Genomic DNA, 27,236 nt, shown 5'->3' with positions numbered 1-27,236 from the left:
CCCAACAAGAGTGGAAGAATTGCATGCTTAAAAGAAAGCCTGTGGGACAAATTGCTCTTTGTTAATAGCAATACTTATCTGTCTTTACGCTTGTTAACCTGCTTACAAAGGAGCATTCATCTTCTAGGTAAATACATTTAAACTGTTTAGAGGGGCCGCCTACGGACTTACTGCTTCACCATCTTATCCTAACAAAGGGCATGGTGTATGCTTGCACTATAATGCCTCTGAATAGACATCCATTACTCTAGAGTGATTTCAAACTCCATTTTCAAGCAAACACTTTCAGTGCTGACTAACCTTGGTAATATCATAGACAGGAATCATGTTTATTGGTTTGCTGAACATGCATCTCGGGGAAAAGCCTTTCTCTGCTTCACTATGCTGCCAGTGGCTTTGCTTCCCACCCACCCCTGATATCACCTAGACACCTAATCACAGTAAAAATTATTACTTCCCCTTAACTCACACAAACCACTAGCTACTACCACACAACATAAGCACCTACTCCCTTCACATAATATTACATCCAAACATCCATACACAAGTATAATCAGTTCCTCCCCTTAAACCACAACAGATTAATAACAACTATTCTTTAATATAGGTTCATAGGTTCATACTAGGCTATCTGCCCTAGGGCATTTATAAGCCTAGCCAGAATGTGTTTGGCTTTCGCCACCCATTTTAAATTGCTATGCCCTTTTTCGAGGTTAGTATACTGTGCCTCTGTCTAACAGTGACACAGAAGTGATACCCGGGGTAAACCTATGATCTCCCATCCACTCATCAAGATTCCTCTTGAAGAGAGTCAATGAGGGACTCTGCCTAACCTGGACTGGGATTTTATTCCAGAGTGAAGGGAGCCTCTGGGTTATGAATATGTCCCTCCAGCATGTCCTATTTATTTCAGTGCTGAGGTTCAAGTCTCATGGGATTTGGATTTTTTGAGGTGCAGCATGTCCATTAATTCCGGGTTAGACATGGCTTTATATGTCAGGCACAGATCGACTTTGAACAGGCGGTATGCCACTGAGTAGAGCTGGAGTTTCTTTAACCGGGCAGCATATGGCATCTGTTTGAGCCCTTTGATCCTCTTGGTGAGGTACTTTTGGGGTCTTTCCAGTTGCTGCAGGTGTCTGGTAAGGTACATCCCAAAAGGGGCATTGTACTCAATTATGGGCCTGATGAGGGATGAGTAAAGAGGCACGATGACCTCCCTTGATCTAGATGTGAATCCCTTCATGATTAGGTGGGCTATATAAAATGTTTTTCTAACCACTTTGGCCACGTGGTTGTCAGTAGAGAGACTGCTATCATCTTGGGTCCCCAGGTCCCTAATTACTTCTTCTGTACTTAATGGATTACCACCTATGTGGTAATTTGTGGGCACTTTGTTTTTGCCAAAGGGGATGACTATACACTTTTTGGCATTTAGCTTGAGGCCATGGCTCTGGCACCAGTTGTCTGTTTCTATGAGGCCCTTTTGAAGGATGCTTGTGTCGGCTGGAGAGTAGTTTGCAGTCATGGTCAGCCACAGTCCTTCCGTGTTGGCCTGTACCTCCGAGAAATATATACCGAACAAGAGAGGTCCCAGGACTGAGCCTCGTGGGACACCACTTGTAACTGGTTTGAGTCTGACATGGCTCCAGCAATTCTAACCATGTGGGTTCTGTCCTTGAGCCAGTTTGCAATCCATCTAGTGACATAGGGGTTTATATTTAAGCTGGTGAGCTTATCTATAATGCCAGAGGTCCAGGTAGGCTGTGTGGACCACCTTCCCCTCGCCAATGGCCTTGTTGACTGTTTCAAAGAAATCAACCAGGTTTAAGAGGCAGGATCTGCCCTTAACAAACTGGGTAGGATCCAGTGTCTGTAGTCCCCAATATCTTTATTTATGAGGTCCATGATGATCCTTTCCATAGCTTTGCAGACCAAGCTAGTCAGGCTTATGGGATAGTTTCCAGGATCCGTTGAGGCACCACCTTTATGGAGAGGGACCACTGTTGCTGTTCGCCACTCTTTGGGCACATATCTTGTAGTAAGGCTGAGATTGAACAGTAGTTTTATGTTTGGGTTTAGCTCTTCTTGGAGTTCATGGCCCAGGACACCGTCTGGTCCCATTGATGCTGTGTTTTACCTGAGCATCTGAGATGTCAGGGGCAGCACTCTGCTGGGATGGATATTTGCCCTTTTGGTGGGCTGAACCTGTCAGCTAGGATGTTGGCAATGTCTGTGGGTTCAGTGTATTTTTGTCATTTTGGACTAATTCTGAACATATCTGGGAATTACCACCCAGGTTCCTAACATAACTAAAGAAAGCCTTGTGATTATCCTTAGTGTCCTGTGCAATTTTTCTCGAAGCTGGCCTTAGACAATTTTATGAGTGCCCATAGTTTTTTGCTAATACTGATCAGTGATGCCTTCCCTTTTTGGGATTTTGCTCTATCATTTAGTAGCTTCCTCCTTCTATTGTATAGTTTGTTTATGGCTGGGGTCCACCAGACAGGACGTCTGCCTTTGGAGGATTGGGTCTTGGTTTTATTTGGGATCGCATGATCCATGCATTCCTGAAGGTGCTCATAGAATGCGTTTATAAAGGATTCTGCAGTCTGGGCCGTATTTTCCACAGGCCCGGGGGCTTTGAAGGATTCCACCTCGGTTTTGAGGAGTGTGAAATTTGCTTTAGAGAAGTTTTTCACTGTGGTTTTCTGGGCAGGGGGTGGGGTCGGGATGTGAATATCCAGTGAGATTAGTTTATGGTCTGATCTTACCAGTGAGAGATACACTTCTGGTCTGGAGCATAGAGTCCCCATGTTGGTGATGATCAGGTCCAGTATGTTTTCCCCTCTTGTGGGAGTGGTAACAAGTTGTTCCATAGCATTTGAGTTTATAAATTCTAGGAACCTTTGGGCTAGGGTGTTGGAGCTACAGTAATGCTCCCAGTCTATGTTTGGGTAGCTGAAGTCGCCCAATATAATGGTGTCTGGAGAGACCTTCATATTTTCCAGTGTTCTCAGAAAGGCCAAGTGGGGTTCCTGGGTTTGAGAGGGTGGTCTGTAGCAGGCTATAAACTGGAAGGCAGTTTTACCCACTGTTAGTTGCACATGGATAGTCTCTGATGCTTCGTGCTTTGCCACCAACCTGGAGGTGTGGGTATCTTTGATGAATATCGATACTCCACCTCCTTTTGTGGTTCGGTCCAAGTTTTGGGGCCGAAAAGCATGGCATGAGGTATAACCTGGTAGTGCTGGGGTGCTCTCGGAAGCCCTGAACCAGGTTTCTGTTACTGCACAGATATCGATGTTCTCCATGCTAAGGAGAGTTTCGAGTGCGTGCATCTTGAGGTTTAGACTTCTGGCGTTGAGTAGCATTACTCTTAGTTTCTTATCCCTTGTGATACCTATTAAATATGAACATAAACCCACTACTAAGAGACATTACATACTCCAAACTATTCATGAATTTCCTAACACATATATATAAGACGATATATATGCACTAACCCCATTATTCCCTACTAACCAGTGTACTGCATCCATATGTTCTTCTTTGCATCCACCCTTCTAGCTTTTCCCTACACAATAACACATTCAAGTCCCTGAATTCTACTACAAGCCTGCCCATACAACTATCCACCAACTCCCTTATTACAACTATGTATTATACTACAAAATACATATTATTACCATCCCTCTCCATAAGACCTCCAACCCAAAAGATAACTAGGACAGTAGATTTATATCCAAATTATGTCCCATCTCAAAAATCTTCAAAGAATTAGTCTATAGTCAAGTATTTACACACAAAAATAAATACAGCCTGATAGGAGATGCATAACATGGCTTCAGGGATGGTTTCAGCATCATGGCTGCTTTGTACTCTGCTGCAAACAACATGTACACTAAAATGAATGCTGGACTAGTCATAGCAGGCCTCTTTACTGATTAACTAGAGCATTTGAAACAGTTAGCCTTGAGCTATTACTCAACAAATACAACATATTTAAATGTAGTGCTCCAGTCATTTCATGGTTAGAAAACTATTTATACAACAGAACCTACCAAGTAATGACACACACAACTCCCTAACTCTTGCACAATTAATATTGGTGTTCCTCAAAGAACTGTGCAGGGTCCTCTCTTGTTTTCCCTGTTTATAAATGATCTTACCCATCATCCCTACTTAGATATCATGATGTATGCCAATGACATCTTACTACTGGAATCTCATAAAACTTCACAAATCCTCCAAACCAAACTACAGAACAACGTTTCACTGATCTGCTGTTGGATTTCCAACAACATGCATGGAATAAATTCAAATAAATCATCCTTTATGTTGTTTGCCACACAAGCTAGATTTCAAAAAGAAAAAAAACCCTCAAAATCTTCTATAACAATCAAGGAAGTGATGGCAACCTCATACCTGCTGTCACAGAACAAAAGTACCCTGGCATGATGCTAGACTCCTCCCTCACACTTGTATTTACTGTTTAACACTCAATCAAATAAAGTTTTATCAAAATTTTACATCTTCTGTCCCTGGCTGCATGGACAGCATTAGCTGAAATTGTGATCCTCCCAAAGTTGGAATATGGCCTCCTTCTTTTAGTGCTATATTCTAGTTATAATTCTAATAGACTCCAACTGGCAATAAATAAAAGTGATAAGATAGATGCATTGTATGCAATGCTGAAAATAGTCTCTGATTATTAGTTGCGTATTATACAGCAGACATGTTATACACCGTCTAAACACTATATTCTTCATTTATGCAATTCACGATCACCTTCCTAAGCTGTATGTAATTGTGCTGTCTTCTTGTAATTTGTTGTACTATACTGTACTTATACTGACCTATTAAGCCTGGTCCGTAGCTGAAAAGGGTCTGTTGACCCAGTAACCAAATAAGTAAGTAAAAAAAAAAAATGAACGCATATATTTTTGTAATTAAGGTAGTTGTTTGTACAATGAAGTCCTTCAAACAAAATGCTGAAAAGGGGGGAGGGCTTAATGAATATAGAAAACTGCAAACTAAAAATTCCATTACGTTCTTTAATCAACAAAGTATTACATCTGACCTATGGAAGTTACTGGGGGAGACGTTTTCTCATTTATAACAGAAAAACATACTGTAAATAAAGCCAGCACTGTTCAAGTGTTCCACTGAAAATATTACAATTTGTTAGTTAAACAAGGTGAATTTTAGTTTGCCGTTACCGATTAATACACATGCTCTTTCTACCATATTTTGCTCTGGCTGCAGCTGTCCAAATCTAAAAGAAATGGTTCCAGCATATTTTAAAATAGCAAGAATAAATCAGCTTAGCCATCTATACATACATTTCTTCCAGATTAAATTATTGTTGCCTTCAAGTTAATCTGGTGATCTATCTTTTCAAAACTGTGTTCATAACACAAAAATATTTTTTTCTGAAATTTTGTTCTGGTGAAGTCTTTTTAAAAGACAGAATACTCTCAGTTATATATTTCCTATGTCTTTACCAACACAGATGACCTGATGTGGTACCATGACTCTGCCCTTTTGTACAATTCCCTTTCGTGTTTCAATCTTCCCCTACCTATGCATGCATTTTGAATAGTAAATGAATGTCCCCGATACTTCACCTTTAATCCTGTACTAACTCTTTCCCTTTATGAACCACAGTGGTCATATTTCAGGTTCTCCTCTACCCTATTCATTTGCTGAGAACATAAATCTTATTCTCTGTTTTAGCTCCTTATATAATCTATAGCACTTCCTGCGTCTTGCTTGGCCATGCTTAGCTGGGTCTATATTATTTATTTAAAGTTTCAAAACTCCGAACCTCATATGTTCGACAACATATAAGCAAAGTTTGAAACACAGAATATATAATAAAAAATAAAAAAGAAAACTTACCTCAACGCTCTGAGCAGGGGGGCAAGCCCTCATGCACCCCCCACACCCCCCTACTTAAATATACTAACTCCGAGATCACACTTCAGTGCAGAAAAGGGACATTTTCCCATTCTGCGCCATACGGAGCCATTGCTTTTCACCTTCGAACTTTTTAAAGTTTGATCATATGGTGTCGACCATATGACATTCAAACTTTAAAAAGTTTGAATAATTAATAGGGACCCACTTAGCTTGTCAGCGATGTGATGTCCTGAAGCTGAACAGCTGAACAATCTTAAAAAGTATGGTCTTAAAACAGCAATTTGCTGGTGCAGATATGCTACTTAAATTATGCTGCAACCTTCTACTGCAGCCAAGCAGTCCAACACGAATGAAAAAGCTAAGGCTTGTCAGCAGTGCTCCTGTACAAGTTATATTTTCCTAACTGTAGTGATGCAAGTGGACATGAGCCATTGGATCTGCCTGGTGACCCATGAAGTGAAATGATGTACAGTTTCTCACTGATGGCTCATTATACATAGTTCTAGGCCTAATATTTAGAATGAAGTTTACTAAGCCTCTGTTAACATTGTCTTTTTTATGCTGGTATACTCAATCATCCAGTTCTGCTGTGTATCAAGTCCGTTAAATAATGCTCCTTTTAATTAAGTGACAGCTTATCTTGTATTTCCCAGTGTATAAAAAATAATCAGCCTTTTAAAGTGACATCTTTATTCTCAGTGTTACTGTGTCCTTTGCCCTACATAAAGAAAATATACTTCCACGTGTGCGCATCTGCCTTGCTGTCAGTCTTGTGTAGAATAAACATCGTTTTTCTCCTTGTATCAAGTTCCCCACTTACAGTCCCAGTGTATACTACATAATTCATAGACCTCTTTAACGGTGTCACCCTTCCATTACCCATACTGCTATACTGCTTTCATTATCCTTCTTCCATCTTTGTTTTCAGTACCAGCTGTATCTATACCAAAGGATGTATCCAGGTATTCTAAGCTCGCAATCTATCCCTTGCCATCAGGATGGTCTGCCTACTAAAACATTCTGCTTCGCATACATGTACTTCCCCTCTCATCTCTGATTCTGCATGTTATCTTTCTTGCTTTCTCTGGGTATTCGTATTTCTGTTCCAGGCTTCACTGAAGTTTTTACTCCGCCTCCTGACTCCCAACTTCTTTTCTACAAGAAGGTGATACAACAAACTAGTGCAATAAAAGCAATGCTTCCCTTTTTCTCCTCCCCCACCCCAAAAATGCTTAATTTCCACCTGTTTCCCTACCACATTTCTTATAACATGTGGACACCAGATTATGTGCAGGAGCAACACAGAAATAGGAAGGAAGGAATGACAAAGTTAAGCCTATAAAAAAGTGTTGACTACTGCTATGAGATTTCATTATTGCAGTCTGCAATTCTGAAATATTTGTTTCCCTGTGATAAGATTGTATCTTCGCTAACTAAGTTGGCAGCAAAAATCTGTACATTTGATTTCATTCATATGATTCACCTCACCTGAAGAGTGCTGAATCAAGGTAGCAGGAGTTGTAATGTCCTTGGATCCCCTTCATTCGGCCTTCCATCTTCAGCAGGGCCTCAGACTCTGTAACTGGAGGAACATCTTCCATGAGGTCTTCATCTTCGACAACTTTGCCTGTCAAAGGAAAACACGTGGACTAGAATTCAGGCTTACCAACAAATTATGTAGAACAGTGGACCTTACTATAAGAAACTGGCAATGATACATATGTTTTCTTCAACACTGCATGATAGGCTAAAAAAAAGATTATACAGGGAACATCACCACCACAAAGTAAGATATGCTATACAGTCACACTGGATAAGTTATGGCCAGTCATCTGGTTCACTTCCAAGGGACATATGTGGGAATCATGTGTGCATCACAGACTAGACATACATATAAAAAAAAAAGGCCGATGGCAGGACAAGGAAAGAGGTACAAATGAGCAGAGGTCATTTACTTATCAGATGACAAAATTATCTGACAAAACTGTACCGATTTCGAACTTCAAACTTTAAGGGAAATTAAATCACTACAATTAACAACTAATAATTCAACTTGCACAAGTTTATTTTTTTATTTAATTTCCGTTTCTTACCTAGAATAGTCTGAATGGGCCAAAATTGCCACTTTTCATTGGAGGCCCAGAAGCTAACTTTTTACAAGCACAGAGTAAAATCAGGTGATGTAGACAGCAGCAAATATGAAGAGCAGCACTGACAGCTACAATAACAGCAGTAATACTCATAGGTACAATAGGTGCAACAGTGCTCAAATGTATATTATAAGCGGTAGTACTAGTGGATACAGTTTCAGCAGCAGGGCTGGTAGATATGATATCAGCAGTATTACTACTAGATGCACTACAGTATAGCACTAGTACATACAATATCAGCACTAGTAGATGTGACATGAACAGTGTACAAGACAGACACAATATGAGCAGAAGTCCTACAAGGTACAATGTGAGTACTAGTACCAATAAATACTATACCAATTATTAATTACTTTTTGAATTTGAAAATTGTTTTGACAATGCTTATTGCTATTACATACTTGACAGATTGCTAAAAGCAGACTCTGCAAGATACATAAATGCAACATTTAAACATAAATATGGCACCTGTTATTTTTTACATCAGTGGTGGGGGATAGAAGGAGGGCACAAACAAAAGGCATCTCTGCAAGGAGGAACACAGGAGACACCATGTGCTTTCAGCATGATTAAACTTAACTTTAGAATAGGTAAAGTCTGTGGGTATAGCTATCTGTTTGGGGCAACCATCCCCTATACCAAGCAGTAACATCCCTCTTTGGAAAGTGTATAGAGTTCTCTTTGTATGCTGTGAATTAAAGGGGGTTGGGTGTTTTAAAATCCATTTCATTTCCTGTTTCTTTTACTGAGGTCAATGGCATATTCATAGTTAAACGGTTACTAGGCTACCTGCCCTTGTGGGACATTTTAAACCTAGACCGTTTCTCTTGGTTCCTGTTCCTTTTGTCTGTAAAGTAAACACCTTAATCATTATGCTAACTCCCAACCCCCAAAATTCTGTGGCACTATTTATTCTGACCCCTTCACTGAAACTATATGTAATCTGGGCTCAAACCCTGCATTACCTCTTCTGTTTCTCTAGGCTTACTACATTAACACCTTGAGCTACAGAGAAAAGTGAGACATGGGTTCAAACAGAGATAAGAATCTGTATACAAGTTCAGCCTACCAAACATTAATGTGCACACTCAATTTGCAAGTTAGAAACATGTATTCAAAATAACCATCATGCAGAAAATGTAAAAGTAACAGCTTCTTAACAGAATGACTACCTTATCAACTTTATCATGGAATGTCAGTGCCATTGAAGGCACAGACAAAAAGCAAAGAGTTTTAAACTATTGTAAGAAATGCTATGGAAGTTACATTTAGATAGAAATATGCATGTGAACTTGACAAAGAAAAGGCCTCAGAATGGATACCCAGTATAGTATCTGAAACAAAGGAAAGGAGGGCAATAATAATGACTGCAAAAGAGCCTCCAATAGTGACAGAAAAGGAAAAGATAGACAATAGTGTTAGAGTTGAGGTAATAAGGGGTTATTGGTAGGGAAGAGGAGATTACATTGGCATGTATTTACATTCCATGTAAAACTACTATTATGGATCCTAAGAGAATTTGGGAGAAATTAGCCTTCAACAAGGATTACGTATGGGTGGGGAATGGAACCCGATTTGCAACAGTGCATACATATCACAGGGACATAGAAGGGAGAATATAACAAAAGAGGGTAAATTTCTGAAGAAATACATGAGAATAGTTTGAACGGAAGCTGTACCTTTGATAGCAGGAACTCAAATAGAATTTGCATATTCACCAAAGTTCAACAACGGATTATACTGGATAGAAATTACATTTAACTAGAGCATGTACATTTAACAGAATGCCTTGAAACGTATCCAAACATATTTCAGATAATGCACCAATAAAGACTATGATAAAGATGAAGGGCAATGAAGTAAAACGAGACGCTGGCACTTTCCTATTTATTTGTTAAAAAGAGATGTATTTAAGGAGTGGGGAGTGGAAATGATTCAAGGGTTATTATGGAGATTTCTTCAGAAGGGATAGATAAGAATGGGATAAAACAAAAATGGAGTTTAAAATATGGTAGAAATAAGACAAAAAGAGGTATTGGAAAGAAGTAGTAGAAATTACCTAGAGGGGTTATCAAAGGTTAAAGTAATTCAGAGGAAGGGGAATTTCATATAACAAGAGGAGGAGCAATTGCTGAGTGCTAAAGGGAAAATAAGAGAGTGTTTGGTAATATGCATGACTTTAGAACGGTTGCATTTTTGACAGCAACTCCAGAGCAAAAAAAAAAAAAGATACTCTTAGCACAACAATTTCAAAAACAGAAAGTAGAAAAGGTTGTTGTCAGACTTGCACAACATAGGACAAGAAAACTAACATGATATCTTACGGCGGTATTAGAGATATAGTATAAATTATATGAAAGATTGTATATCAAAGAAATAAGAACAGGGAAACCAAAAAAGGTACAAATAGAAATATTTATACAAGACAACTATGCCACGGTTAGAGGAAGATAAGGATTAAGAATTAATAGTTAAATTAGGAATGGATGAAATAAAAAAAAGTGAAGTATAACTAATCAACAGAGGAATAGCATTCCCAAGGAAATCTGAAAGTTAGGAGGAAAGAAAGTGATATAGATTTGGAGATATTAAACTGTTGTAAATATTTTAGAAGGGATATTACCTCCCTCGTTGAAGCAAGCTGTGGTGGCTGTACTACTCAAAAAGGGTAAAACCTCCTCAGATCCAGCTTCATTTACACTAGTTTCTAACTTTAACCATGATTATTAAATGTTTATGTCTAAACTAGCACAGAGAATGGCAAAGGTGTTGCCAAAATTGATTTTGTGAAGGGGAGGCAAACATTTGACAACATTAATTGAACAATGAATGCACAGCGGAAAGCACAGCATAAGAAAACAGCACTAATATCAGTGGGTCTTGATGCAGAAAAATCAGCTGGGATTTTATGAGTAGGGCAATAATAATATCTGTGCTCCCTGATAGAATAATAGATTTAGTTAGGAGGATATACGAAGGGTCAGAGACAACAATTAAGATGGGAAGGTTCCCCTCTGACAAGCTGTATGCAAACAGAGGAACCAGGAAGGGGTATCCTCTTTTCCCTTTGTTACTGCTTTATACTTACAGCCACTGGCAAAGAAAATCCAGTAAACAAAAGATAAACAACTCACAAATCCAAGGATATAACTGCTATGGTAATTAAGAAAAGTTTAATTTACAAATGATATTATCAAATACTTCATAAATCCAAAAAATGACATTTCGGTGTTGTGGAATATTTTGGGACAGTTTCAAGTCTTTTCAGGATATAAAATAAATGAAGGTAAAACAAAGGTTATAGCAGTAAATTATGTATGCACTGATGAATCGGTTCAGCAATACTCATATTTCTGGTGACATAAGGTGAAGCATCCAGGTACATGGATTAAAAGGATTCTGTTACAGCAATTAAAGGTATGTGGAAAGACGCTAAAAATATAATACAAACGTTGAGAATTTGAAAGTTCTTGATTATGGATATAACAGCAGTAAAAATGTTTCTAGTCCCTTTAGTTTCACATCTATGTCAAGTGTATTTTTATCAACCTGTGGAGAAGTTGTAGACCATAATTAATAAAGAGCTGAAGGAATTTACTTGGAAATGGAAAATGGCAAGAGTTAAGTGGGACAAGATGATTTTAAGGGATATTTTAAAGCTATGCTGTAAAGACTCGCATAAGAAAAGCAGAAGGTTACCATTGAAAGTGTAAAGGCACAGTGATGAAATGAGGGGAAGGGAGTTCAAGAAATACAGCAACACTATGCTTTTGAACGCATCGGCATAACAACACTGAATATTATATTTATAAAATATTTTACAAAGCAAGTCAACACAGGAATGGAGAAAGATGATTTTACCACCAGGGATGATTAAAAGCAGGGACATAGAAAATAGGCAAGAGGGGGCTCTATTTATTGGAGAAAAATAGCAAAGGAACCAATGTATTGTGAGCAAACAACTATGGAAGGAAAGGTAACAGAGTGGGACAAGGCCAACTGGAAGCTTGGATTGCAGGTTAGAGACAGTCTTCCCTACCTGAGACTGACTGCACAATATAGGCAATAAGAAATATATAGGGGAATGTTAAGTGAGAGACAAGCTCTGGTTGAGACTTTAGTTGAGTCTAGAACAGAAGCTTCTATTAAATATGGGATAATTAGCAGAGCATACAAATTACTGCGTGATAGCTGGAAACATCAATCAGAGGAGGTTAAAAAAACACTGGAAGAAGAGAAAGGAAAGACAACATATAAGGCAATAGTGGGAGGATATCAGTGTGGTTCCCAAATATTCCACAAAATCTAGAGGGTTTAAGATTTTTGCATGAAGTGCTTGCATAGTTATTTTTATACATGAAGCAAACTTCAGCAAATTGTTCCTCAGAAAGACAGCATTTGTTGGAGGTGTGATAGGAAATACAGTGGTAATGGGGAACATGTTTTTTGGAAATTATACTAGTTGGCAGACTTAAAAAAATGAAAGCAGAGTACTTTAGTCAGAAATATTGGGACAGTAAATTACTGTAAATAAAGAAAATGATTCTTTTGAGCTGAGATATACGATCTGAATTACCTAAACAGATTATGGCTTTGATAAGTTTAATACTACTGACTTCCAAAGAAGCAACTACTAGAAAATGTAAATCAAAATCTAATCCAACTGTAACAGAAATACAGAATATTGTAAAACAGATAAAACAATTGCAGGTAGGATCTTTAGAAAAAGGGAAGAGCAAATTGCATAGAAATAAAGTTTGTGAGAACGATGCATGGATTAATGTTCAGGAAGAGGAATAAAATTTAAGGGAAAGCAGGATTTGAGAAATTTACGTAATGTTAGTATTCAGAATCCTTTATCTCACAGATGTTAGCATTCCTCTCAAATATGTTATTCAATGTATAAGTTGTTTTTTTTCTTGCTATTGAGTGATTTTACTTTCACCAGGTCTGTGTCTGCAAATGGCCAATTGCAATCAGTGCACTACCACAAAAAACAAATAAAAAACTAAAATAAAATAAAAATTCTAACTGTTAATGAAAAAAGCATATATGTGTAAAGCATGAAACGTATGAAAAATATGTACAATGGCTTGTTTTCTTCTTTATAAAGGCATGTGTGCCCATGTCATTAAATAGTGCAGATTTAATAAAGAATAAAGTAGTGTATAAAAAATAAGAGTAGAAGTACTGCCAGGTACGACACATGCAGGAGACTAGTAGGCATAATATCAGCAGTAGTACCAGAGAATACAATGTGACCAGTAATACTGGTACTTGCAATACGAGCAGGACTTGTATTATAACATGAGCAGTAGTACTAGCAGGTACAATAAGAGTATACTGTATTAGCATTAGTAACAAGTAGAATGGCAGGAAATAAGTGGACGCGTAATACTAAACAAGTAAAACATCAACAAACGTGCACTTTCAAGTGGCAGGCAAGATCAAAGTACAGACAACAACACTGACAAGCCAAACAATAAAACATTTTCTAGAGCCTTGACTATAGTATACAACCCTGGAGTCCACATTATTAAGGGAATTGTCAATAAATATTGGGGGTTTCTAGCAAGTGATGACAAAATTACAGACATAGTTGGTAATAAACCCACCTTTATGCACAAAAGGGAAAGCAATTTAAAATATGTTGTGGAAAGCAGTAGTTGCGTTAAGCCAAAGTACAAAAGGAGGGGGACTAAATGTTGTGGTAACTGTAATCAATGTAAATATATTTCAGACCACACAGAAATTTACTTAAATAATTCTATGCATTCTATACTTCATGCCCAGGACGGGTATTGTTTTACTAAAGGATTAATATATTTAGCAAAATGCACAGTTTGCGACACCTTCTATATAGGAAAAACTGAAAAAGAGTTGAGAAGGCGTGTTTATGAACATAATTACAAAACAAAATTCTAATAATGCCTTTCATTCAATTGTCTGCACTGGTATTAAATGTTTTTCATTTTTGATACTAGAACAAATTGAAAAAAATCCCAAAGGGGGACTATGGAAGGATCTTATTGAGTATCTTGAGCTGGTTTGGCAGCTCAAATTAGATGCCAGTCATGCCACTCAGAGATCAGGCATCAACAATTCTATTTCCTTGACCCCTGTTCTAAAGAATAAAGCTCAAAAGCTTTAATTAGGTATAAAGAATTTTAATTATGTATACATAAGTTTTATAATCAAGCACATACCATTCGTTCCATTACAGTTCACATTCACATACATTAAATAAACTCTGAATTAGAGTTTGTGTATTGATTTTAGCATTACCGAACTGGGTAACAGCAATTATCACAGATTTTGTGAGGAGTTCTACAAGTCCTTATATGGGTTTTTAACACAAAATTATTACTGTGATTTATGTAATTTAAGACTTTATTATATAATATTCTATATTTTTTAACAAATAAGTTTTTTATTAAATACATAGTTGTGTTTTAATAAATGAAATTTATTTATTTGCTAGATAATTTAATTAAATCAAGTGTTAATTAATTAATTTGACTAAGGACTATAAAATAATGTGTATTCAAGTAATTCATTTAATCTGAAGAAGTCTGTGGTTGCATATGAAAAGCTGCTAGTTAATAAAAGTGGAATTTTATTTTGGCTCCTTGTTGGATTTGGGCATTACTGTTTTCTTCCTTTCTGAAGTTGGTTTGCTGCTTAAGAGTGGATGTTTGTTGTTGTTTTAATGTATCAGCACTAGTATTAGCAGGTACAGTAAGAGAAGTACTGCATCAGCAGTAGTACTATCAGGTACAATAAGAAGAGTAGTGCTGCATCAGCAATAGTACTAGCAGGTACAATAAGAGGAGAAGTACTGTATCAGCAGCAGTACTAGCAGTTACACTAGCAGGAGTAGTGCTGCATCAGCAGTAGTACTAGCAGGTACAATAAGAAGAGTAGTGCTGCATCAGCAGTAGTAATAGCAGGTACAGTAAGAGGAGTAGTGCTGCATCAGCATCAGTAGTACTAACAGGTACAATAAGAGGAGAAGTACTGTATCAGCAGCAGTACTAGCAGTTACACTAGCAGGAGTAGTGCTGCATCAGCAGTAGTACTAGCAGGTACAATAAGAGGAGTAGTGCTGTATCAGCAGTAATACTAGCAGATGCAATAAGAGGAATAGTGCTGTACCAGCAGTAATACTAGCAGATGCAATAAGAGGAATAGTGCTGTACCAGCTGTAATACTAGCAGATGTATAACAGGAGTAGTGCTGTATCAGCAGTAATACTAGCAGATACAATAACAGGAGTAGTGTTCTAGCAGCAGTAATACTAGCAGATCAATAAGAGGAGTAGTACTGTATCAGCAGTAGTACCACCAGGTACAATAAGAGGAGAAGTACTGTATCAGCAGTAGTCCTAGCAGTTACACTAACAGGAGTAGTGCTGTATCAGCAGTAGTACCACCAGGTACAATAAGAGGAGAAGTACTGTATCAGCAGTAGTCCTAGCAGTTACACTAACAGGAGTAGTGCTGTACCAGCAGTAATACTAGCAGATGCAATAAGAGGAGTAGTACTGTATCAGCAGTAGTACCACCAGGTACAATAAGAGGAGAAGTACTGTATCAGCAGTAGTCCTAGCAGTTACACTAACAGGAGTAGTGCTGTATCAGCAGTAGTACCATCAGGTACAATAAGAGGAGAAGTACTGTATCAGCAGTAGTCCTAGCAGTTACACTAACAGGAGTAGTGCTGTATCAGCAGTAATACTAGCAGATGCAATAAGAGGAGTAGTGATGTACCAGCAGTAATACTAGCAGATACAATAACAGGAGTAGTGCTGTATCCGCAGTAATACTAGCAGATACAATAAGAGGAGTAGTGCTGTACCAGCAGTAATACTAGCAGATGCAATAACAGGAGTAGTGCTGTTTCAGTAGTAGTACTAGCAGATATAATAACATGACTATTACTGTATCAGCACTAATACTAGCAGATACAATAACAGGAGTAATGCTGTACCAGCAGCAATACTAGCAGGTGCAATAACAGGAGTAGTGCTGTATCAGTAGTAATATTAGCAGATGCAATAAGAGGAGCAGTGTTGTACCAGCAGTAATACTAGCAGTTGCACTAACAGGAGTAGTGCTGTATCAGCAGCAATACTAGCAGATATAATAACAGGAGTAGTGTGCACCAACAGTAGTACTAGCAGATACTATAACAGTTGTGCTGTACCAGCAGTAATACTAGCAGGTACAATAACAGTAGCAGTACTGTATCAGTAGTAGTACTAGTAGTCACAATATGAGTAGAACCAGCGGTGATAGATACAACATGAACAGTACTACAAGTAAATACACTATGAAGAACAGTATAGCAGTTACAGTATTTGCCACTATTTCAATGTCCAAAGTGAGACATAGGAATGGGTCACACATTTGACATCACAGTGAATTATTTTTGTCCAGTGAATGTTAAAATTCCCACAGAATGTGTACCAGTACCATGCTGCAGGGGGGCATAGAGCCAAGGCGATTACATTTCATTTAGTATTCCTAGTGCCTGAAGTGCCAAGACGGGAGAGTATGGGAAAGACTGACATTTTTGTTGGCTCACCAATCTCAGGTGGGAGGAAAGTGTGTCTGTTTAATGCTGCCATTCTCTTGGTCAGTGAGAGCAGGGGCAGGGAGATGGTGCAGCATTTAGAGGAAGCACAGGCAGATGTCCACAACATTCTGCAATTACATCACTGCAATTCACGTGTACAGGTGGACCTCTAGAGATACAGCATAAAACAAAATAATGCATCCTTTGGCAGCAGCATGGCTCTCTTCTCCTCTCTGAAGTTGAATACTGGAACCGTCAGGTCTGGGGGAACAGCTGGCGTCAAGGACTCTGATAGAGGAGCAGCTGATGGTCAGGTGTGGGAAGGGAAGAATTAAAAAGTCTCACTGCATTTAACCTCTAGCATTGTTGCATTTTTTTTAAAGAGCAGCATGGATGACAACAATGACATTGTTTTAAATGTTATAATAAACATTTTAAAACTATATAATTGACAGTAAACATACTAGTTACAAGCTGTGTCTTTGTAGTTTGTTGGTGCAAAATAAAAAAAACTGATTAAGATTATTTATCATAGTTTTATTGGCTTTTTGCTCAAAACAAAAAACAAGCTCATTAACTGCATAAAGTTTTGCTGCAAATAAGTTGATCAAGATAAAGCAAAAATCCAGTACACAGAAATATCAAGGTTCTCTCTCCCTCATATTACCAACTGCCAGGCAACATGACCAAGATCTGTAATAAACAATCAGTAAAAACAGGTCTTCATTTAATTTAATATTTACTTAGCAATCCTGGTCATGTTGCCTGGTGAAGAGAATAAAAATTGAGCAGGAAATTATTAAACCGATTATTACTATAACAATTCTTATTATTATTATTATGAGTTTTCTTCTTATTTGCTATCTGTTTGGTGATCCCAGTCATATTAACTGGCTGCTAGCAGAGTGAGTGAGTGAGTGAGTGAGTGAGTGAGTGAGTGAGTGAGTGAGTGAGTGAGTGAGTGAGTGAGTGAGTGAGTGAGTGAGTGAGTGAGTGAATATTATTAGAGCCTGGCAATTTACCAGGATCACTAAACAATTAGCAAACTAAAAGAAGAGCCTTCTTTTAACTCGCTACTTATTCAGTGATCTTAGTTATGTAATGTTATATAATGAACTCAAAAAAAGTATAGTACAGTATAGAACAGTATACTATAGTATAGTACTGTCCCTTGTGGTAGACAACCCCTCCCCTCATCATCCTGAATAGACAACACACCACTACAAACTAAACAAGTAAAATGCAAGTCTGGGACCTAGGAATTTAGGTTGATAATTCTATCTTTCTTTGGATCATATACAATTATTAATGTAACAGATGCGTTATTTTGTCTGTGGTTAGATCAACTTTTCATGCAGTAAAATTTCACAGAATTACCAAACCAATCTTTATCGTCCATTTATTATCTATACACGTGACACTTCCAGAAACTACTTAGATGACATTTTAATCTGACTATAAGAGAATTAAAAATCTACAGAAAAAAAACTCATGCCCATACAGGCTTAAAATACTTCTCCCAGAGCTAAGCCATATAACTTCATTAATTATGTGGCACAGCCAAATCTTTGATAGTTACTCTGAAGATGAATGAAATGAAAAAAATGAAACAACGGAAAATAAGGAAGTCCTGTACCATTAAGATGTTAAAGCCCCAAATGTATACAGCTTCGGAAAAGTATGCAAAACTACAAGACTTGATACTCAATGATCCGGTTTAACTCCCCAACCCCATCCCATCTCATCTCACCCCCATCCCATATCTCATCCCATCTCATCCCACCTCACCCCATCTCAACTCATCTCACACCATTCCATCCCATCACATCTCACCCCATCCCATCTCATCCCATCTCACCCCATCCTATCTCATCCCATCTCACCCCATCCTATCTCATCCCATCTCACCCCCATCTCATTCCATCCCATTCCATCCCAAACACTCACGTGTACATGTTTCAGGAGAATGCTTCTTGATTCTGTGATGATCATGTTAATCTACAACTTGTTACAGCTGACTTTTATAAGCAGTACTTCATTCCACACCTTGCAACACATACCTGAGGATAAAGTACGGAGCAAGAATGTAGTTGTGTTCTCTCCTATAGGCTTCCCATCCACTGGTGTTCCTAAATGAAAAGCAAAATTGTATAAGCTATGGAACAGTACACTGGTAATGATTAAATCTTTATTACATTTAAAACACTGAGTCAAAGATCCCCTCATCAGTGCAATTATATCAACACTCACAAAGTTATAGCAACACTCAATGCCTGCAAAGAAAGTCTCAAGCACACCATCAAATGCTTACTTTCCCTAGGAAGAAGAAAAGTTTGTGTGCCTTACTATCACCAAACAGCCATGTTTGTTATCACATCAGTGCAATGTAAAACATGAGGTAAGATGTTAGCCCAGTGGATTCAAAGCATGCCAGTAACATACACACATACATGGAGACATGAGATGTTTTCAACTGTACTGCACTTTCTCCACTACTGTGTGGGTGAATTCATTTTGAGTCATCAAAGGTAATTTTGGTGAAAGGAAAAATAAACAAAAAATCATTTGCCAAAACCACCTTTGACAAACAACTCAATTTTGTTTTTGCAAGGGGGTAAGTCCCCCTGCACCCCCCCAAACACCCCGGACATACACACCAACTCTGAAGTTGTAAAATAATGGAGAAAAAGCAAGCCCCACTGTTGGCAAACAGCAATGCCTCTTTTGCATTCAGCGAAATTACGTTTGAGGACACGTGGGTATATATAGGTTGGGAGAATTTGCCCCCCCCCCCCATGAAGGGTGCAGAGAGGCTTGCCCTCTTGTATAAAAAAAAAAAAAAAACTTACTTTGTTATATTTTTTGAACATATTGTCATTCAGACAAATTGCATTTGAGAAATTATCATGATTAATCCATACTCATTAGGTACCCAAAATAGCAGTAACAGAGGCAAGTTAAAACAAGCAGAAAGAACAACCAATTAACTGTACTGGGCAAACATTTTCAACCCGAAGTACTCCGACCTGCCTTCCAATCCCAATACTTAAAGGGTTAAAGAGAAGACAGGCCTCTTGAGATGATCACAAACGTAACAGTTAAATCACAAACGTAACAGTTAAATCATTCTCATTTGAATAAATATCTCTGATGATGTAAGATCAGGTGAATAAATATCTCTGATGATGTAAGATATCAGGTGAAGAGCACAAAAGGGATATGTGAAAGGAGACAAGTGCAACAGTAATGGGAGCAAAGTGAACAGCGGTGGTGGGGGGGAATAGACACAGAATGCAGCACAGTGGAAAGAAAGTTAACAGTACAAAAGGAGATATAGCAAAGACATATGGTACTCTGGCAAAAGGTAAGTTACACATGGCAGACACTGTTAAGGTGAATAGCACAAAGGGGTTATGGTTAAATAAGACTATCATGGAGCAGATATACATTAGGTAAACCACACAGTGGATATGGGTAAAGTGCATTCTGTTTACAATGAGGGCCAACAAGGGGATATGGCTAAGGCAATTAAGTTTACAAAGGGCATATTGACAACCTTGTCATTTATAACTAACCTGTAACAGATGGCAGGGTATACAAAGAAGGTTATAATGCCAACAGGGCTTAGGGAATGAAAGATGAGTAAATATCGAGAACATTGCAAGGCATTAAAGCATTAATAAATACCTCAGTGAGTTAGTGTGCTTAGTATGTGATTTCTACTGGTTAAGGATAAATAGTAACGTTTACATTTTACAATAATTTAGCACAAATATGTGCTCAGTGGCCAGGGTTTAATAATTTAAAATAATTGGATCTAAGCAACAATACAATATGCAAAATTTCACAATCATGCAAGCTGGTAGTGAAGTTGAGTTCTGGACAGCCTAAAAATGGGTCTATATTATATGAGCGAATCGCACAAATTGCGAACTCTCATAATATCAAACGTACTGGACCTCGAACTTCCTATTGTGGGGGGTTGTGCTCCCCACCCACATTAAATATATATTCCAACTCCAAGATCGCACTACAGTGAGGAAAGGGCAAATATCCCATTCTTCACTGTACCGCGATCTCAGAAAAAGCACTTTGAGGTCCGGTACGTTCGATATTAAGAGCGTTCGCAATTTGTGCGATTCGCTCATGTGATATAGACCCCTAAAAACAGATGAAGGGAAAATACAAACAAAGCATTAAATATCTCAGCTATAAGGACATAAAAGGATTATAAACAAATGACATGGACAGTAATGCCTGCTTTTGGAGATGTGTAAACCTACCAATACTATGATGCAGACAACCATGAAAGCATTTCATCCAGGTACACTTCATACAGAATTGTACTGTGCCTCATGGTCATGCACATCACCAAAGCAACAAATACAAGGACAGATGCTAACTGAATCTACACAGAACATGACATTATGCCTTGGCTGGAAATTATGGTGCAAGCAATGGAGGCCATCACAACAAACTGGGATACTGAATGAGTTCTTCTCTTATGTAGTTAATATGGAATAAAAGGGAATGATCCCAGTTTGGGAGGGGAAGAAAGGAAGTGACAGGAGTAGGTAGACAGAAATGAAAATTTCAACAGGGGCAGGAGAAAACAGAGCTAAGATAGGACAAGGCATAGGGTTTGGATGGATTTCCAACAAAATACAAATGATGACCCTGAGTGTTGAAACCTGCCATGCTGCTACTGAAATATATTTCTGAGGTAGGGATGATGTCTCAAGGTTCTGGAGGTAATCCACAATCATACCAGTACACAAAGGTAGCAAAAGAAGTACACCAGCTACTGTAACATCAGTACAGACTAATTAACTCAAGACTTAAATTTGTAGAAATAAAACATATAACATAAAAATCATCATAGATTCCAGGACAGAAGACTGTGGCAAGTGACCACAATCCAACTGTCTAACTGCATTATGATGGAAGTGGATAAAGCCAACTCAGCTGATATGATCTATCTAGACTGTTAAAAGTATTTGACTCTGCACCACAATGAAGGATGTCAGGAAAAAGTAGATAAAAGGGGGGGGGGGGTGAAAAATATGCAGACGCATGCAGAAGCAGCTGAAAGGTAAGAAGGCAGTGATGGGGTGATCACAAAAGATTAATTCTTGGGACCACAGTTTTCACTGTGCCAGTGTCAAATATAATAATAATGACTATGGAAAACTGGGTCAAACTCATTGTGCAGAATAACTCTCCCAATTTGATATTCTGCACAACGAGTTTGACCCAAAATATACAAACCAAAGCAAATCAAATGCACCGATGTGGGGAGGGGGGGGTGGCGTAACTAAATATACCAACTCTGAGATTGCACTACAGTGAGGAAAGGGCAAAATTCACCATGGGGGCCAAGTGGTTCTTTTCCCACAGTAAAATTCCAGTGTTCAGAGTGTTCGTTTATGTGAGGTTTTGGCTATGTCATCTCGGTCGTGTTTGATTCGGTAATGTGGGATTTTGGTCTTTTCAGGTAGCCCATATATCTTTCCCCACCTAAAATGTTTCTACTGTCTACATTTAGCACTCCCATCTTCTTTCACAATTAGTTAGCAGATACACTCTAGCAAAGTCATTGTTTTTTTTTTACTCTCTTTCTCTCTCTCTCTCACTGTCAACTTTTTAAGCTTCTTTCCAGTTCTTTCTTCTGCTTTTAAAGAATTATTTATGCTTTCTAAATGTTAACGCTTCTACTGTAACTTCTTCTGAGAACAAAACAGTGCTTTGCCTTTCTTTATCACTGCTTATTTGTGTAATACAAAGGCTAAGTGCTTCTATGATGGAAATTCTGAAAAAGTGCAAAATACAGCTATTTGATCATGGTTTAAACAAGAGAGACAGTGAAAAAGAATTTGCACAATGCTGTCTGACTGTTGTTTGTAGCCCCACCACTATGTAACTCCTTACTTAATATAATCATTTTTGTGGTAACTGATCCTTGGGGAAGATTTTCCAATGTGCAACACATCCTCCGCTTTTGTAAAGCTAAATCTAAGACAGCTGTCCTCACTCAGCTCTGTCGGATCGCTTTTCTATTCCTTCCACTCTGCTCCAGCTTTTTTAAGAAATCTTCCCATTTTTGTCAGCTTAAGCCTAACTAGACTTAATTCCCTTCATTCTGCTTGGAATGATTACAACTGATTTATACAGAACAACAGAGATCAGTTTTACTGCTTACTTTCAAATGTTCAAAATTCTTTTTTCCATTTCCATATTAGGATACAAACACCGATACAGCTCTATATAAACTGGACTTCCGTACAAAATGTCAGTAGCATATGCTCGTACTGCACTAATAACCCTGAGTTCCACTTAGCAAACTGCACAAACTTAACTCTCCAATTACATTTTGTAAAGGCATACTCTAACCTCTCTAGAGTCTCTAACAAAGATGCCAGGAAGCATGAAAGGACAGGACTGACCCATACAGTACCACAGGAGTAAGGCTTCTTTCTTCCAATGAACTCCCAGTGCAGGACAATTCCAAAACAGCTAAGAATGTAAGAAAATACTTTTGCAATATCACATATTCAATAAGCAGGATCACTAAGGTCAGGTCATTACCCTTACCAATGAGGTAGCAATCTCACACCTGATTACAATAAATTTGGAGATGAAGTACCCTGCATGGCAGGTTTGAGGGCCTTGAGCCCAAATACATGTACATTTTTCACTTTTGTCAAGAATTCTGAACTATTTTCTTTCAAAAGACAAAGCTTTAGGTTATCAGTTTTAGCAAATTGTCCAGGAACCCTGACACCTCCATTTGCAAATATTCTCCTTGGCTATTTATTCAGTCAATATAAATTACATATTTTGATTGTGGGATTAACTGAAAATATGTTTATTTATTAGGTATTTCTGTATTATTGAGTCAGCTGCCTCACTATAAATATGGACAATTTAATACAGAGTTACTCTCATTTTACATCTCCCAATTAGAGAGTTCACATTCAATTTACATTCCCTTCCTGATGTGAATCCATGCTACTTTGGATTTTGTGTCCTACTACCTTCTACATAATCCACAATTCTTTATTTTATAAGGGACTCCACGACTTGCCTACACGGAGGTAAAACTACAAGTTCAGCAGCTTTCTGCCTCTAACTTGCTCATGTGACAAGTAATCAAATTTGCCTTTATCCAGTGTTCAGGTGCCTCACCATTTTACCACAGCATATTACACCTCACAGAGGCTTCACTAATTCTCTGCTTAATCCTATGAGAACTGGTAGTTAAATTGCTCAGGACTCAATGCACTGTCCACGTTATGTTTTCACAACATGCTCTTTTGGCAAAAGGAAAAAAAATATATATATATATATATGCACACACACACACACACATGTATAGATATATAGATTATAGATAGATAGATAGATAGATAGATAGATATAGACCTATGGGTCTACTTATAAAGACCAAAATCCCACATTACTGAATCCAACACGACCAATACGACATAGCCAAAACCTCACATAAAAGAAAACTCAGAACACTGACAAGGAAACTCCAGGAAACTAACCACTTGTCCATCACCATAAAAATACAAACCAAAGCAAATCAAATGCACCGATGTGTGTGTGTGTGTGTGTGTGTGGGGGTAACTAAATATACCAACTCTGAGATTGCACTACAGTGAGGAAAGGGCAAAATTCACCATGGTGGCCAAGTGGTTCTTTTCCCACAGTAAAATTCCAGTGTTCAGAGTGTTCATTTATGTGAGGTTTTGGCTATGTCGTCTCAGTCGTGTTGGATTCGGTAATGTGGGATTTTGGTCTTTTCAGGTAGCCCATATATCTTTCCCCACCTAAAATGTTTCTACTGTCTACATTTAGCACTCCCATCTTCTTTCACAATTAGTTAGCAGATACACTCTAGCAAAGTCATTGTTTTTTTTTACTCTCTTTCTCACTGTCAACTTTTTAAGCTTCTTTCCAGTTCTTTCTTCTGCTTTTAAAGAATTCTTTATGCTTTCTAAATGTTAACGCTTCTACTGTAACTTCTTCTGAGAACAAAACAGTGCTTTGCCTTTCTTTATCACTGCTTATTTGTGTAATACAAAGGCTAAGTGCTTCTATGATGGAAATTCTGAAAAAGTGCAAAATACAGCTATTTGATCATGGTTTAAACAAGAGAGACAGTGAAAAAGAATTTGCACAATGCTGTCTGACTGTTGTTTGTAGCCCCACCACTATGTAACTCCTTACTTAATATAATCATTTTTGTGGTAACTGATCCTTGGGGAAGATTTTCCAATGTGCAACACATCCTCCGCTTTTGTAAAGCTAAATCTAAGGCAGCTGTCCTCACTCAGCTCTGTCTGATCGCTTTTCTATTCCTTCCACTCTGCTCCAGCTTTTTTAAGAAATCTTCCCATTTTTGTCAGCTTAAGCCTAACTAGACTTAATTCCCTTCATTCTGCTTGGAATGATTACAACTGATTTATACAGAACAACAGAGATCAGTTTTACTGCTTACTTTCAAATGTTCAAAATTCTTTTTTCCATTTCCATATTAGGATACAAACACCGATACAGCTCTATATAAACTGGACTTCCGTACAAAATGTCAGTAGCATATGCTCGTACTGCACTAATAACCCTGAGTTCCACTTAGCAAACTGCACATTTAATGAATAAATCAACATATGTTCCCTTTCTTTGTCAGCATGTATGATACGTGTTACTTTTTTATCAATATCTTAACAATGAAAGGGGGTACTGCAGACAACAATTACATGTTATGTAGTGTCATTTTAAGCCTTTGCCTTGCCATCATGTACTGTTCTACAGTTCTGATCAAGTCCTTTACAAAGACTGCTGTTCTTCCCTCCCCCCTTTTGCATCCTCCCTACCCCTTTTATGTAATATATACTTTGGTAAGTTAACATCAAGTCAGGGTTTGGAATGTACCACCTTTTTTAGATGGTCACAATATTGAAGTATTCTTTATAAAGGAAAACAGTTCAAGAAATTTGTTATGTATAGTTTAGGTTCCAGTATTTAATTAACACTAGTATGAATTTCCCATTTTAACTGGGGAACACAAACAGGCTGAAATGAAGTCTCAATCCTACATTGGTTCCTAGAACTAGCTTTATTGTCCTACATGAAAAAATATTTGAGCATGTTGTAGAAGGTCTACAGAAATGTCTGGATTCCTCCAAGGGGGTATTGCACATGGATGGGCATTCAAATTCTGAAGTGGTCATTATAAACACACACACACATCCTATGTGAATCTCAGGGACTTGAGAACAGGGTAAGCCTCTCTCCTACCATCATCAGACCTTCTTTTCAAATAACTGCTGAAAGAGACGAAGAGACTGTTGCAGTCCTCTTCAAGGATTCCCCCATGGCCTTTGGTGGGAGTTTAGGAGGTGATATATTTGCCTTTACTACCAAAATGACCATAGATGTAATAATGCACACCTCATCTCCTACTCCACCCAAACCCACATCACACATATGTACATATGCAGAGGTCCTCACCAAAAAAATACCTAAACACCAGAGACCTCTCAAACACAAACACAATCGTACTACGCATAATACTACCTCTGCAGAACACAATACACATAACAGCTCACGCGCCAGTTTCTCACCTGTCAAGCCCTTAAGGCAAAACACAAAACCAAACATATTAGTCATAGGTGATTCCATTGTGAGACATACAGATGTCCCTCTCTCCAGGCTGGATAAGAAGGTCATGGTCAGCTGTCTGTCAGGTGCCAGGATCCACCATATCACACATGCACTCAGGTCTCTCAACAGCAGGTACTGTTACGACTCCATCATAGTCCATGTTGGCGTGAATGACTTGAGATGTACCTCTCTGGACTATATGAAGAGAGAGAGGACTGAGCTCTCAGACTGTGTGTTTCAGGCAGGTATGTCCCTAGCCTTAAGCAACATTTTACCTTCACTTAGGACGATGTCTCAATACAAAAAGAAAATGATTGAATTCAATAATTAGCCGAGTTTCTGGTGTCATTCTAAGGGATCCTGTATCTGTCAGCCTGGGATGACATGATCGACAGAGCTCCATGATTTGTCAGAGATGGTCTTCATCTGTCACCCCTGGGATTCCAGCTACTGGCTAAGGCTCCTGCCACCTCCATAGTACCTTTTTTAGGCAGTGTCTCAAGGAAAAAATTCCTGAAGTAAAAATTCCATCTAAAAACAACCTCAAGGTTATGCTACTAAACACCAGGAGTCTTAACACGAAAATGCACTCACTGGAAGCAGTCCTCACCTTGACAGAAGCAGACATTTGTGCAGTCATTGAGACCTGGTTCAAGGCTGTGGAGAGCACCCAGCCATACCAGGTTACACCTCCTTCCACACGTTCAGACTAAAAACTGAAGACATGAAAACTAAAGGAGGTGGTGTATCAGTATTTATTAAAGATAAATACACCTGCAGACTAACTAAATAGTATGATTCCCAGTAGATATTTCAGCTGCAATTAACTGTTAGTAGGACACCTATTCAAGTCACTACCAGTTACATGACCCCCTCCATGAATCAGGACACCCAATTGGCCTATTTGGATCTACT

The 27,236-nt window shown here is 38.3% G+C and overlaps 1 protein-coding gene across 3 annotated transcripts in view; it reads right to left on the bottom strand.

Annotated features, from left to right (window-relative positions):
* LOC122817110 (ubiquitin carboxyl-terminal hydrolase CYLD-like) overlaps positions 1–27,236 on the bottom strand; it is a 363,020-nt gene that overhangs the window by 138,060 nt on the left and 197,724 nt on the right. For all 3 annotated transcript variants that reach the window (XM_044090288.1, XM_044090289.1, XR_006367148.1), the window contains exons 6-7: positions 18,713–18,781; positions 7,414–7,552 (exon numbers count right to left, since the gene is read on the bottom strand). In XM_044090288.1, the coding sequence (XP_043946223.1) occupies positions 7,414–7,552; positions 18,713–18,781 (208 nt within the window). The remainder of the gene's footprint in view (positions 1–7,413; positions 7,553–18,712; positions 18,782–27,236) is intronic.

This window comes from Protopterus annectens, chromosome 12.part0, assembly GCF_019279795.1.
Source record: "Protopterus annectens isolate FY-2018-M chromosome 12.part0, PAN1.0, whole genome shotgun sequence".
NCBI lineage: Eukaryota > Metazoa > Chordata > Ceratodontiformes > Protopteridae > Protopterus > Protopterus annectens.
The sequence above is the reverse complement of the archived record's forward strand: the minus strand, read 5'-3'. Positions and strand labels throughout refer to the sequence as shown.